At 43.1% G+C, this 15,022-nt stretch overlaps 1 protein-coding gene across 1 annotated transcript in view; it reads left to right on the top strand.

The window, feature by feature from the left end:
* The window catches only part of ari-2 (E3 ubiquitin-protein ligase ari-2), a gene marked incomplete at its 5' end in the record, with an annotated part of 35,418 nt that extends 27,360 nt beyond the window's left edge, over positions 1 to 8,058 (top strand). The window contains 1 exon segment of the mRNA XM_070081582.1: positions 2,241 to 8,058. Within this exon segment, the coding sequence (XP_069937683.1) occupies positions 2,241 to 2,396 (156 nt within the window).
* Between the last annotated feature and the right edge of the window lie 6,964 nt (positions 8,059 to 15,022).

Raw genomic sequence — 15,022 nt, forward strand, 5'->3', positions numbered from 1 at the left:
TCCCTTAGTGCTTTACAGGCTATACAAAAATTTGATACACCTCACCCCTTAGTCCTCCGTATCCAACTTTGGCTACGCCGCATCTTTACTAAGCATAAAGATATTGTTTTTTGTTGGGTCCCTGGTCATGTTGACGTACAGGGCAATGAACAGGCAGACACTGCTGCGCGGTCAGCAGTACATGACCTACCAGTTTCTTATAGAGGTATTCCATGTACGGACTATTTTGCTGTAATATCTTCCCACCTTCACACCCGTTGGCAACAACGTTGGTCTACTATGCTCGGCAACAAACTTCAGTCTATTAAACCGAGTATAGGTTACTGGCCGTCTTCTTATCACCAGTGTCGAGGTTGGGAGACTACTCTCTCCCGTCTTCGCATTGGCCATACTCGTCTTACTCATGGATATCTCATGGAGAGGCGTCTTGCTCCTCTCTGTGAGAATTGCCAAGCTCCATTATCAGTCAGCCACATTCTGTTGGACTGCCCACTTTATCAACGAGCACGCAGAATTTACCTCTGTCGTCGTCTTCGCCCCGCTGCTCTCTCTTTACCTTCCCTTCTCGCTGATGGACCCACCTTTCATCCGGACTCTCTCATTGACTTTTTGACAACGACTGACTTACTTCACAAATTCTGATACTTTCAGCCCTTTCTACTTGTATCTCTTGCTACCCTCTACCCCCGTACTATCCCCTGCCCCGCTGTTTTCTGTAACCTGCTGATCATCCCCCCTCCCTTCTGCCATCCAATTCCCTTGCTTCCTTCCCTACCCTGCAGCGCTGTATAGCCCTTGTGGCTTAGCGCTTCTTTTTGATTATAATAATAATAATGTGTGCTAAAGGAATAACAGGAAAAGTCGGTCGATGGATCTATAATTTCCTCACTAACAGAACACAGAGAGTAGTCGTCAACAGAGTAAAGTCCGAGGCAGCTACGGTGAAAAGCTCTGTTCCACAAGGCACAGTACTCGCTCCCATCTTGTTCCTCATCCTCATATCCGACATAGACAAGGATGTCAGCCACAGCACCGTGTCTTCCTTTGCAGATGACACCCGAATCTGCATGACAGTGTCTTCCATTGCAGACACTGCAAGGCTCCAGGCGGACATCAACCAAATCTTTCAGTGGGCTGCAGAAAACAATATGAAGTTCAACGATGAGAAATTTCAATTACTCAGATATGGTAAACATGAGGAAATTAAATCTTCATCAGAGTACAAAACAAATTCTGGCCACAAAATAGAGCGAAACACCAACGTCAAAGACCTGGGAGTGATCATGTCGGAGGATCTCACCTTCAAGGACCATAACATTGTATCAATCGCATCTGCTAGAAAAATGACAGGATGGATAATGAGAACCTTCAAAACTAGGGAGGCCAAGCCCATGATGACACTCTTCAGGTCACTTGTTCTATCTAGGCTGGAATATTGCTGCACACTAACAGCACCTTTCAAGGCAGGTGAAATTGCCGACCTAGAAAATGTACAGAGAACTTTCACGGCGCGCATAACGGAGATAAAACACCTCAATTACTGGGAGCGCTTGAGGTTCCAAGAGGTAGATGGGTGCAAAGGAAATGTTATCAGTCATCAAGTCATGTTTTCCTACCATAGCTGATCATTCAATATTACCACTATTCCTGCCATAACTTTAACTCTCTCAGATACATCTGACCTAATCCCATATATTTCAACCCAAAAAATATCTTATCCCCTTCAGCTTTGTTTTACTTTGGGCTAGGATGTCCAGCTTCCTTTCATTCGTGACATTCACAATCATCTCTTATCTGCACTACATCCATGCACATTCAAGCATCCTAACTTTATAAAGTTCTTCCTTTTACATTTAGTAGTAATACTGGAGAAGGGGTTACTATCTCATTCTCACGGCATTTTAGTCGCCTTATACTACACGCAAGGCTTATTCAAATACAATTTTTTATTTCCTTGCAAGATTACTTTGAGAGTGTGTAATTACAATAATGAGTTGCAGTGCAAAGAGACCCACTGTCATGCCATGGCATTATGGGCAGACTAAATTTTTTGAAGAAAACTCAGATGGGTGTGTATAAGTAAGTATGGTAATATTAACTTCATTGCTCTGATCTTTCCCATACCTGCATTTTTCTCCATTGTTTGAGTTTGACATAATATTCTTTTCTGCTACTTAATGCCTTATATAGCTATGTTTTATTATCTTTTCCGATTTGTATATTAAAAAATTTGTTCACAGTTTGAGTATCAGCAAGCACAGTTGGAAGCAGAGATTGAAAATCTCTCTTGGAAAATTGAGCGAGCTGAGATGACAGACAGAGGAGATTTGGAGAACCAGATGGACATTGTGGAGAAGCGAAGAACCACCCTTTTGACAGACTTCCTACAAGTATGATGGGCAGTTTGGAAGTAGCCAAGCGGTGTGCTTATTGTGGCTCCCAGTAACAGAAATACACTTTCCATACCAGAGCATGCACTCAATGAGGGCATATTGCAAGTTATAGCTGGTGTTATTTTATTCCATTACTGGACTAATTTGACGAGTGTTTTCTGCAACTTAAAATGTCTGTATCTCATTAGACTTTAGTTTAAAGTTTGGAGCTTTAGTGTGATTGGATATTTGTGTTTAGTCTGGTTGGAATTTATATTTGTTATAGGTATATTACTTGTCAACAGGATATGAATGCCAAATACAGTCAGGTAATTAGAATACCTTTCATTTTTTAAATACTGTTACATTTTTCAATATTGTCATCTATTCAGCTACTTTGAAAGGTGCCGTTCCAGAATTGGGGCCTTATTGTTACATTGCAGCTCCAGGATGGTTAGTCAAATTGGGAGAGTTACGTGTTTCATCCAGGTTTTAAGGGCAGTTATTTATATATTGTTAAGTAAGTAGTTATGTATCATACCATGCAGGTTGTGGATTTTTATGCAGCTGTATCATAATTGTATGTATATTGTGTGTATGTATATATGTATGAATATATATGTATGTATAGGCTTACCATAATTTCTTTGACTTAAACTGGGACATTTTTATGATTTTGAAAAAGCAGTTAAGGGTTAAAATGTATCAATTTCTCCAGTAAGGACTACAGAATGAAAATGAACATAAAAACATAAAGTATGGAATCATTCTTTGGGGAATCATTCTTACTTTTCACTATAATGAACCTTTCTTAGGAATGGTTTGTTATTTTTAATTTTCCAATAAATCTCGCTGCAACTTAAATCAGTGTTTATTTTGCCGTACATTAGCCCTTTTACTGTAGATTCAGTCGCAGACACACACATGACTTTGAAACTGGGACAATCCCAGTCAAAATGGGAGTTACGGTAAGCTTATTTATGTATATATATATATACACACACATACATATGTATACTTATATATACATGCTACAGTTCAGATGCCCCTCCAAACTGCAAATATCCCCACCACTCCACATATATATATCTACAAAGAGAGGAATGTATGAGATTATAGTGGTACCAACACTTTTATGTGGGTGTGAAGCATGGGTTGTGAATGTTGCAGCGAGGAATAGGCTGGAGGCAGTGGACATGTGTTGAGGGCAATGTGTGGTGTGAATATTATGCAGACAGCTCATAGCATGGAAATTAGGAGGTGGAAGAGGTGCTGGATTACTAGAGCATTATCCAGAGGGCAGAGAAGAGGTTGAGATAATTTGGACATATAGAGAGGATGGAGCAAAATAGGATGACTTGGAGGGCATATAAATCTATAGTGGAAGGAAGGCAGGGTAGGGGTCACCATAGGCAAGTGTGGAGGGAAGAAGTGTTTGATAAGAGTGGAGGCAAATGGTTTTTGAGACTTGATGAGCTGTTCAAGTGGGAGCAAAATAACATTTGTGAAGGGATTCAGGGAAATCTGTTAGCCAGACTTGAGTCATGGAGGTGGGAAGTACAGTGCCTGCATTCTGAAGGAAGGGTGGGGGCATTTGCAGTTTGGAGGTGCATCTGAACTGTAGTATTAGTGTGCCTCTGGCAAGACAGTGATGGAGTGAATGATGGTGAAAGTGTTTATTTTTTGGCCACCCTGCCTCAGTGGGTTATGACCGGTTTGTAGAAAGAAGAATAAAGAAATAAATAAATATATATATATGTATTTATTTTTTATATATTTTCAACAAACCAGCCATATCCCACCGAGGCAGGGTGACCTCCCCCAAAAAAGAAGAAAACACCTTCACCATCACTCAGCTTATCACTGTCTATACATATACATACATACATTACATATGTATATACATTACATAAATATATACATTACATATATACTTTGCATATATACATTACATATACATGTACTTTACATCTATATATATATATATATATATATTACATACACTATACACAAACTCACAAATACTTGTAATACATATACAGTATTTTGTATGAAAATGAATTAAATACACCTGTATAGTATTAACATTTGTACATTACTGTACAGTATGAAAATGTGTTTATGTATGTTTCAATTGTGTTGGTGTGTGTGAATGCTGGCTGCTGGCCCTGGCTTTGGCTCTTGGAGACCAAGGAACTCTTGTGGATCACCCTTCTCTGAGAACAAGAGTTCCTCATTTAAAATTGTAGTAATTATGTTGTTTACCGAGTGTGCATGAATGTGTGTGTGTGCATGCGTGTGCGTGTGTGCATGCACATGTGTGTGCACACGTGTGCGTGCATGTGTGTGTGCATGCATGTGTGTGTATGTGTGTTTGCTTGCATGCATGTTATGTACTTTCCTGTATGTAGTTGTAGGGGTCAAGTCTTAGCTCCTGACCTCACCTCTCTACATGCCAGTTACTCAGTTTACTCCTTCCTACTCTTGTGAGCCTTATCGTTTCTTTTCTTATAACTATGTTTGGAGTCTGTCTCCACAGCTTCTTCATTGAGGTCATTCCTCTTCCCAACTTCCCTGAGGCTGAAGAGGACAAGGAAAAGGCTCCAAAGGGATGTGGACAAATTACAAGAGTGTTCAGATAAGTTGTTGCTGGAATTCATCCTAAGAAATGCAAGGCCATAAAGATTGGGGAAGTAGTAAGAAGACTGGATATCATGTAATTGATTTGGGTGTGTTTGGTAGTGGGCTTCAGTGATAAGTCTTTGGAGGTTTCTTACTTTATTTGGGTTTGTGGTAAGTGCCCCAGGCTTGGAGGGCCATGCCCAGCAACAGAGAGAGGAGTGGCAGATGTTGACTTGAGGTAAAGTTGGTGCCAAGTGAGAGCGAGGCAGGCCTGGGTATGCTTATCTAGAGGCTTGCCCTCTTGTGGAAACTAGCCATGTAGGCTTACTTTCTACATGGAAGTGGGGTATAGGTAGACTACATTGACAGATGCTGCAAACTCCACTTGAACAGAAAGACCGAGGGATGAACATAGTGCCCAGTATAAAGCCAGAGGCTCACATCAGCCAAATTGCTGCAGCCAATGCTCGTTTGGCATATCTAAGAGTACCCTACAAAAATCTCAGCACAGTCATTCTAGTCCCATTATATAGGATACATTAGGCCCATCTTGGAGTATGTGGTATCAATATGGAATCCACACCTAAAAAAATATGTTAAGAAGCTTGAGAAAGTACAAAAATATGCATCAAGGCTTGTTCCTGAATTAAGGGGGCATGAGCTAGGAGGAGAGGCTAACAGAATTGGGCCTAACAGGCATTGGAGGCAGTGGCATCATAATGGGTGGGCAGGGGGTGGGGGACCCAGGTGACACCACAAGGGGTGACACCATAGAGCCTCTAAAGAAGGTGATACTAATGCCCAAAACAGTGCTGCAGCAACATAAGAGAAAAATCATTTGTTTCTATATAGCCTATTATATGATTAAAGAGTACAAATAGGCCTATATAGGGAAAGTAATTGATTTTGATGATGTGATAGATGACTTTGCAGGATTGAAAGGAAGGAAATGTAAGATCAGATTAATTGAGATGTTATTTGTACTCAAGGTCAAATTGAAACTAATGTTTCTCTGATACTGCAATGTTTTTCATTATTTTACTTTTTTTTTTTTTTGCATTGAAGATGAATAAATGTACGATCTGTTGCCTGTACTCAAAGTGGTATTTGAGTTTGTTTACTCAGTGTTACTATGATTATATATTTTATCATTAATGAAGTTGAGAAGTATTCTCATGTTCGGTTTATGGCCCTTAAACATTCTCTTTGCTAAACATAAGTCACTGGGCATGCAGTAGTGACGTAACTGGAGTTTACTCCCCCCCCTTCCATCCCCCCGCCCTTGGATTTCATTGAGGTGACACCAGAGATGCCGCCCTGGGTGACACCAACCCTAGCAACGCCACTGATTGGAGGACAGGATAAAATACAAAATATTCAAGGAAATTGATGGAATGCACAGAGACAGGCTATTTGAAAAGCAAGAAACAGGATCTTGGGGACAGAGCTGGTAGTTAAACACAAAGATAAGCTGTAGGGATGTTTGGAAATATTTTCTGTTTCAGGGTAAGTCAGGAAGTGCAATGATCTCATTGAGGGAGTGTTGAGTCAGACTCCATGTATAGTTTTAAGAGTAGCTACAATACTTCCCATGAGGCTACCAGGTAATGAATCAAGTGAGTGAACAGTGGGTAGGAAGCCAGGATCTGAGAATTGATCCCTGCCATTACAAATAGGTGAGAAGATGTGCACATGCACATATACACATGCATGTGCACATGCATGCATGTGCGCACACACACACACACACACACACACACACACACACACACACACACACACACACACACACACACACACACACACACACACACACACACACATATATATATATATATAGATATGTATATATATATAGATATGTATATATATATATATATATATATATATATATATATATATATATATATATATATATATATATATATATATATATATATATATATATATATATATTAATATGAATTATAATATGCACAGAGTTCTGTATATAAATATAAATACATTGTACAAGTATAGACTGGTGTTACATGGTCAGCTTCAACTGGCTGGTGGATGTACGTTCATTCAATCCTTTATCAAGAAGAATGAATTTTGTTTATGCAAGTTTAATTGCAAGGTGATGTAGATCTTGTTTTAAACAGCAATTAGTCCACTTAATTTGCCAGTGGTGATATGTACTGCTTTATAGCAGATGATTTAAATGTTTATTTTTAAACATGACTCCTAACAAACTCTAGCATGAGTTTGTATTTGTAATGAGCAAAATATTGGTGTTGTCTACCTTGTGAATGATAGAGGGAGATGTGTTTCCTCAGAAGGGTAGACAAATGTGCATGTGCAATGGCTAGGCGAATTTGTATGCATCAATTTCTCAAATCTTCATCGTTTTCTTTTTTCTTGAACAAATACTTTGCATGTTATTGGTGTGGTAATATACCAGTACCATGCAGTCATCTTTGCTTTTTACTTACTAGTTTACTGTTAGCTTTTTATGTATGTATCTTCTTGGTGAATGACAGTGATTAATGCTAACTGCCTTTGTGCAAGTGAAGGTTTTGTTTTTAATATTTTTTTCTTTGGGTATTAAGTTACTAGAAAAGTTTATGCTCTTTAAAAAATTGAATAATTGGAATATATTTATACAGTACTTAAACAGTTGGCTAGAATCTTTAAAATGAGATTGATTTTCAATGTATATACATTATAGTATAGGAAATTGAATCAAGCTTTTGTTTCTTAAGTATAGTTGACAAGTTCAACTTAAACTACAGTACTGTGTGTATATATTGTAGCTTTGTGCAAAATTATTTGTGATCCAAATTTAAAAAAAAAAAAAATTTGTTAGTGATATTAATTGGATAACTAGCCAAAATAAAAAAATTACATAAGAGCAAATACTTCATACCTTTTTTGACTTCAATAACTGACTTTGATGTGAGGTTTAAAACAACTTATCACCAATATAATGATATTGGTGAAGATTAAGTAAGTTTTTCCAGAGTCAATTGCAGGGCATTTAATTTTTTTACCACCATTGTGATAATAAAAGAGCAGGATTTCACAGACCTCTTCAAGGGGGGCTCCTTGGTTGTGGTGAAGAGGCTCTTGGTCTGAGGAATTAGACCTGTCGGTCTTCTTCCTCAGACCGAACCTAATTACCCCCCAATCCTCTCCCCTCCCCTATCCCCTATCCCATCCTCCCCTTTTTCCATTCCTCCTCCTCCTCCCCACCCCTCCCTTTTGCCCTTCCTCTTTTTGGCCTTTGGGATTTCTCCCACAGGCGCGCTAGTTCCTAGGTAGGGGAAAGGACACCGGGGTCCATCCCATTCCGTTGAGGTTCTTGGCGGTGGCGTAGTTTGCCGTGGAATCTGGATCGCCTGGGGATGTCCCGATCCCTCTCCGGTATCCCGGAGTAGCTTTGGGTGTCTTTCGGGCGACGGGTGTATCTCTGGAAGCCACCTTTCGGATTCCGGGGGTGGTGGCCGAAGGAGGTATGCTTTGTGGCGGATATCCGGCCGCCCTCTCTTTTGTCCACCGAGGTAGCTCGGCAGATGTGAGGTTGCTATCCCGGATTGCTGGTTTACTGGCATGAAGGGTAGGGTATGGCACGGGTTCCATGCTGCATCTGCGCTACTAGCGGTGCTGAGGTCCTCTTGGGCGCGGAGGGAGATTTCCGGCCCTTTCATTCCTCCTGGGAACTATTCCTCCCCGCTCCCCCCTTTTTTTATTCTTTTTTTATTTTTATTTTCTTTTCTTCTTTCTTTTTTTTTCTTAAAAACAAAAAGCAAAGGAGTAACCTAACCATGGAGAACCCAATCCATGAACCCACTACCCCCGGGCCCCTTCTTGATACCGCACCCCATTCTGACCCTGCCTTGTGTTTAGACCACTCTTCGGACACTCCTGATGCCCCTGTACCTCTTGCTGGTGCTGTTTCCTCACCCGCTTCAGGTACCGGGGCTTCGACTGACTCCTTCGATTTGTCTGAACTCCGCTCTCCTTTGACTATGCTTCCGGCTTCTCCCTCTACGGTACGGCAATTTTCGAATCGCCCGCCCATTTCACGCCGGACCAACTCCGGTCCTACTCCTAAACGCCAACGTCAATCTCCTGATGATGCTCCTTCGTTACCTTCCCATTCTACTCGGAAAAGACCGACACGTCAAGCACTCCCTCTCCACGCTCAGTTTCGGACCACACAATGGACTAAATTCTTTACTTTAAGACCGACTTCTTCTTCTGCCTACCTTTCTGACCATAGTATTGGCAAAGCGCTCCTGCGTCATGTTGGTAGAGATATTTCATTTCATGCTCTCAAGAGCGGTACGCGCATCGTCACTGTCCAGAATGCTACCCAAGCTCATGATCTTTCTCTCCTTTCGAATATCGATACTACTCCTATCACTATTGAAAAACATCTTTCTCTCAATTCTTGTAGTGGTACTGTCATTCTGCCCCATACCATAGTCCAACAGAATTTCCAGTCATGTGGCAATGACATTTTTGAACAGCTGGAACTCCAGGATCTCCCAATCCTCAAAGTAGACACTTATGTCCTTCCTGCCCGGGGGCGGAGACGTTACCCTTGCAATGTGGCTCGTTTAACTTTTGACAGCCGAGAACTCCCGTCCTCTGTATATGTCGCGGGACATCGGTTACAAGTTCGAAAGGTGATACCTACACCGCAACAATGTAGAAATTGCTGGCGTTTTGGTCACCCAGCGAAATATTGCAGATCTATGGCCGAATGCCCAGTCTGTGGTGCCGACGACCATTCTAATACATCTTGCAGTCAACCTCCATCTTGCCTTAATTGTAATGAAGCTCACCCTTCGTACTCCCGCCGTTGCCAGGTCTACTTAAATGAACGTGAAATCCGTTGCCTCAAAGAGGCAGAAGGTCTCCCTTATGCTATGGCAGTTACTCATCTCCGCCTCCAAGGGAGACTACCCCGTGTTTCTTATTCTCGTGTTTCCAAACATCCCCCCACTTCTGGGGTCCCATCTTCTGCAGCCTCCTCTGTTGTTACCCCTCCCATAGCCACTACGGCATCTAATCCTTTTGCTGTCCTTGGCTCTGACGTCCCGACTACAACTCAGTCTGTTCTCACATCTTCGCGTCCTTCCTCACAAGCCCCAGTATCGACAAGACCTCGTACGACACCTAATACCAATCGCCCCTCTACTCAGAAGTCCAAAAAATCCACATTGCTCAAATCTTCTTTGCCCCTTCCTTCCCTTCTTCCACCTCCACACTTTACCTTTCCAGTCTCTGTACCTAGTTCTTCCCCTCTCTCTGGCTCTATTACAAGTGTGGAGATTCACCCTCCTCCTCGTACTATGCCTTCCACCCCCGTCCCCTCCCAAGTTTCTCCCTCTTCTGCCACCTCCCAGGTTTCTGCCTCTTCTGTCCCCCCCCACACTTCATCTCCAGTCCCTTACACTCTTCCCTCCCCCTCTACTTTGGTACAGTCCATTACTGTCCCAATCTTTACTCACCCTCCTCCTTCTATCTCCAATATGGTCTCCCATACATCTTTGAATTCAGAAACACTTGAAGCCATTTCAGAATATATTGCAGAGACTAAACCTTCAATGGACACTGATTCACTTCCTGTTCCTTCTCTTCCCTCTCCTCCATCTTCACAACCCCATTCTTCGCAACGCTCCGTTCCTTCGCTACTTGAACGTCTTCCAATGCCACCACACGTTGACTTTTCTAACCCCTCTAGTCCGTAGGTGCCTTTACCTACAGATTCCTGATATTTTCTTCATCGCCAATCATGGCCTATTTACAGTGGAATATCCGCGGCCTCAGGGGTAATCGGGGTGAGCTTCAGATGTTGCTTTCCAGGTTTTCCCCTGTTGGTGCTTGCTTACAAGAACCAAAATTACACTCGGCTGTTTTCCAACCTATCTCAGGCTATAATTTATTGTATTCTTCGGATCCTTTCTCAGATGGGACCTTTAATGAAAGTGCCCTTCTTCTACGCAATGATATTCCGTACTGTCAACTATTTGTCCATACCTCGCTGCATTACACTGCAGCCCGTATCCACTTGAATAAGTGGTTTACAATATGTTCTTTATATCTCTCTCCTTCTCGAGCATTTTCTATCCCAGACTTTGCCTTTCTTGTTTCATCCTTACCACCACCACTTCTGTTACTTGGTGATTTTAATGCCCACCATTTCCTCTGGGGGGGGTCTCATTGTGACTCACGTGGCATTCAGTTGGAGGCTTTTCTCGCCTCTCACCCCCTCCATGTTTTAAATACGGGTACTCCCACCCATTTTGATCCTCGTACTCATACTCTCTCTTGCATCGATCTATCAGTCTGCTCTTCCTCCACTGCACTAGACTTCACCTGGTCTGTTCTACCAGACTTACATGACAGCGATCATTTTCCGATCATTCTTACTTCTCCTTCCTATTCACCACCTTTCCGTAGCCCTCGCTGGCAATTTGATCGGGCAAATTGGGATCTTTACTCACACCTCACTGCTTTTAGTGAGGTTCCTTCTTCATCCTCCATTGATGAGCTCCTACACATCTTCTCGACATCAGTTTATACCGCAGCTTCTCATTCTATACCCCAAACCTCAGGCAGGCATTCTCAGAAGTGCGTGCCTTGGTGGTCTCCTGCTTGTGCTCGTGCAGTACGTTTGAAACGTGCTGCATGGGGCAGGTACCGGTACAATAGAACCGCTGAGAGACTTCTTGATTTTAAGCAGAAGCGTGCGATCGCTCGCCGTGTCATCCGTGAAGCTAAACGCACTTGTTGGCGAGACTATGTTTCCACCATCACCTCTGCTTCTTCTATGAGTGCAGTCTGGAAAAAAGTGAGGAAATTGAGTGGTAAATACTCTCCTGACCCGGCTCCTGTTCTACGGGTCGCTGGTGTTGATGTAGCAAACCCTCTCGACGTTGCCATTGAACTTGGCACACATCTGGTCCGTATTTCCCGAGGGCTCCATCTATGCCCCTCGTTTCTTTCCTCAAAGTCTGCCAGAGAGTTAGTACCCTTGGACTTTTCTTCTCTCAGAGAAGAACAGTATAATGTGCCTTTTACACTTCAAGAACTGGAGGCAACGCTCTCAGCTTGCCGATCATCGGCAGCTGGGCCTGACGACATTCATATTCGTATGTTACAACATTTACATCGGTCAGCCCTTGTAGTCCTCTTACACCTCTTCAATCTTATTTGGGCACAAGGAGTTCTTCCCCAGCTGTGGAAATCTGCCATTGTTCTCCCTTTCCGCAAACCGGGTACTACAGGACATGATGCCTCCCACTATCGCCCCATCGCTCTTACTAGTGCAGTTTGCAAAGTGATGGAACGCCTCGTAAATCGACGTTTAATGTGGTATTTAGAGACTCACAACAGTCTCTCCGCTAGTCAATATGGCTTTCGTAAGGGTCGTTCTACCATAGACCCCTTACTACGCTTGGATACGTATGTTCGTAATGCCTTTGCGAATAATCACTCAGTTATTGCCATATTTTTTGACCTTGAGAAGGCATATGACACAACTTGGAGGTATAATATTTTGGCCCAAGGCCCATTCCTTAGGCCTCCGAGGCAATCTACCATCCTTCCTTAAGAACTTTTTAACTGACAGACATTTCCGTGTTCGAGTCAATAATGTTCTTTCCCCGGACTTCGTCCAAGCTGAAGGTGTCCCTCAGGGATGTGTTCTAAGCACAACACTTTTTCTCCTTGCTATAAATGATTTGGCCTCTGTTCTTCCACCCAATATTTGGTCATCACTCTATGTTGATGACTTCGCTATTGCTTGTGCAGGCGCTGACTGTCACCTTATTGCAGTTTCTCTCCAGCATGCGGTCGACCGTGTTTCCACTTGGGCCACCACGCATGGGTTTAAATTTTCAAGTACCAAAACTCACCAAATTACTTTCACTAGACGCTCTGTTATCTCCGATCATCCTTTGTATCTCTATGGCTCCCGTATCCCCGAACGTGATACAGTCAGGTTTCTAGGCCTTCTCTTTGACCGTCGGTTATCCTGGAAACCTCACATTACCTCTCTGAAGGCAACTTGTCACAGCCGGCTAAACCTTCTTAAAACCCTTGCTCATCTTTCCTGGGGAGCTGATCGTCGAACTCTGCTTCGCCTACATTCAGCCCTCGTTTTATCGAAACTCGATTATGGTGACCAGATTTATTCCGCGGCCTCTCCTGCTACTCTCTCTAGCCTTAACTCTATCCATCACCAAGGCTTACGTTTGTGCCTTGGTGCTTTTCGCTCTTCCCCTGTTGAGAGCCTCTATACAGAAGCAAATGTTCCATCCTTGTCTGATCGCCGTGATGCCCATTGCCTTCGCTACTATGTACGCTCTCACGATCTACACAATCCTTCCATTTATAGAATGGTCACCGATATTAGTAGACATTCTTTATTCGTTCGCCGCCCCTGTTTGCTCCGTCCCTTTTCTCTTCGCCTACATTCACTCTTGTCTTCCCTTCAGTTACCACCTTTATATGTTCATGTAGCATCTCACTTTTCCCTACCCCCCTGGGAAGTTCCAGCTGTTCGGGTCTGTTCTTTCTCACTCCCTTGCTCGAAAGCTCAACTGCCTACGGTGGCTTCCCGCTCTCTTTTTCTTGATCACTTCCACTCCCATTCTCATGCCACCGCTGTGTACACAGATGGCTCTAAGTCTTCAGACGGCGTCGGATTCGCAGCAGTGTTTCCGGACAGCGTCGTGCGGGGGCATTTACTATCTTCAGCTAGCATTTTTACTGCTGAACTGTATGCCATTCTTGCAGCACTTATTCGTATCGCATCTATGCCTGTGTCATCATTTGTAGTAGTCTCAGACTCCCTTAGTGCTCTACAGGCTATACGAAAATTTGATACATCTCATCCCCTAGTTCTCCGTATCCAACTTTGGCTACGCCATATCTCTACCAAACATAAAGATATTGTTTTTTGTTGGGTCCCTGGTCATGTCGACGTACAGGGCAATGAACAGGCAGACACTGCTGCGCGGTCAGCAGTGCATGACCTACCAATTTCCTATCGAGGTGTTCCATTTCTGGACTATTTTGCTGCAATAGCTACCCACCTTTGCACCCGTTGGCAACAACGTTGGTCAACTCTGCTCGGTAACAAACTTCATTCTATTAAACCGAGCATAGGTTACTGGCCGTCTTCTTGTCATCAGTGCCGAGGTTGGGAGACCACTCTCTCCCGCCTTCGCATTGGCCACACTCGTCTTACTCATGGGTATCTCATGGAGAGGCACCCTGTTCCTCTCTGTGAGCAGTGTCAAGTTCCAGTATCGATTAGCCACATTCTGTTAGACTGCCCTCTCTATCAACGAGCACGCAGAATTTACCTCCAACGTCGTCTTCGTTCTACTACTCTCTCTTTACCTTCCCTTCTTGCTGATGGACCCTCCTTTAATCCTGACTCTCTCATTGACTTCTTGACAACGACTGATTTACTCCACAAACTCTGATGATACTTTTCGCACTCCCCTCAGCCCTTTCTAGTTCAGTCTCTTGCTGCCCTTTACCCTTTCACCATCCACTACCCCGCTGTTATCCGTAACCTATTACTCATCCATCTCCCTTTTGCCACCTGATGCCCTCGCTTCCTTCCTGCCCTGCAGCGCTGTATAGTCCTTGTGGCTTAGCGCTTCTTTTTGATTATAATAATAATAGGATGTCCTGGCCCTAAGCGAAACAAAGCTGAAGGGGGTAGGGGAGTTTCGGTGGGGGGAAATAAATGGGATTAAATCTGGAGTATCTGAGAGAGTTAGAGCAAAGGAAGGGGTAGCAGTAATGTTGAATGATCAGTTATGGAAGGAGAAAAGAGAATATGAATGTGTAAATTCAAGAATTATGTGGATTAAAGTAAAGGTTGGATGCGAGAAGTGGGTCATAATAAGCGTGTATGCACCTGGAGAAGAGAGGAATGCAGAGAGAGAGAGAGAGATTTTGGGAGATGTTAAGTGAATGTATAGGAGCCTTTGAACCAAGTGAGAGAGTAATTGTGG

Source organism: Cherax quadricarinatus, unplaced genomic scaffold (genome assembly GCF_038502225.1).
Source record: "Cherax quadricarinatus isolate ZL_2023a unplaced genomic scaffold, ASM3850222v1 Contig3225, whole genome shotgun sequence".
Classification (NCBI taxonomy): Eukaryota; Metazoa; Arthropoda; class Malacostraca; order Decapoda; family Parastacidae; genus Cherax; species Cherax quadricarinatus.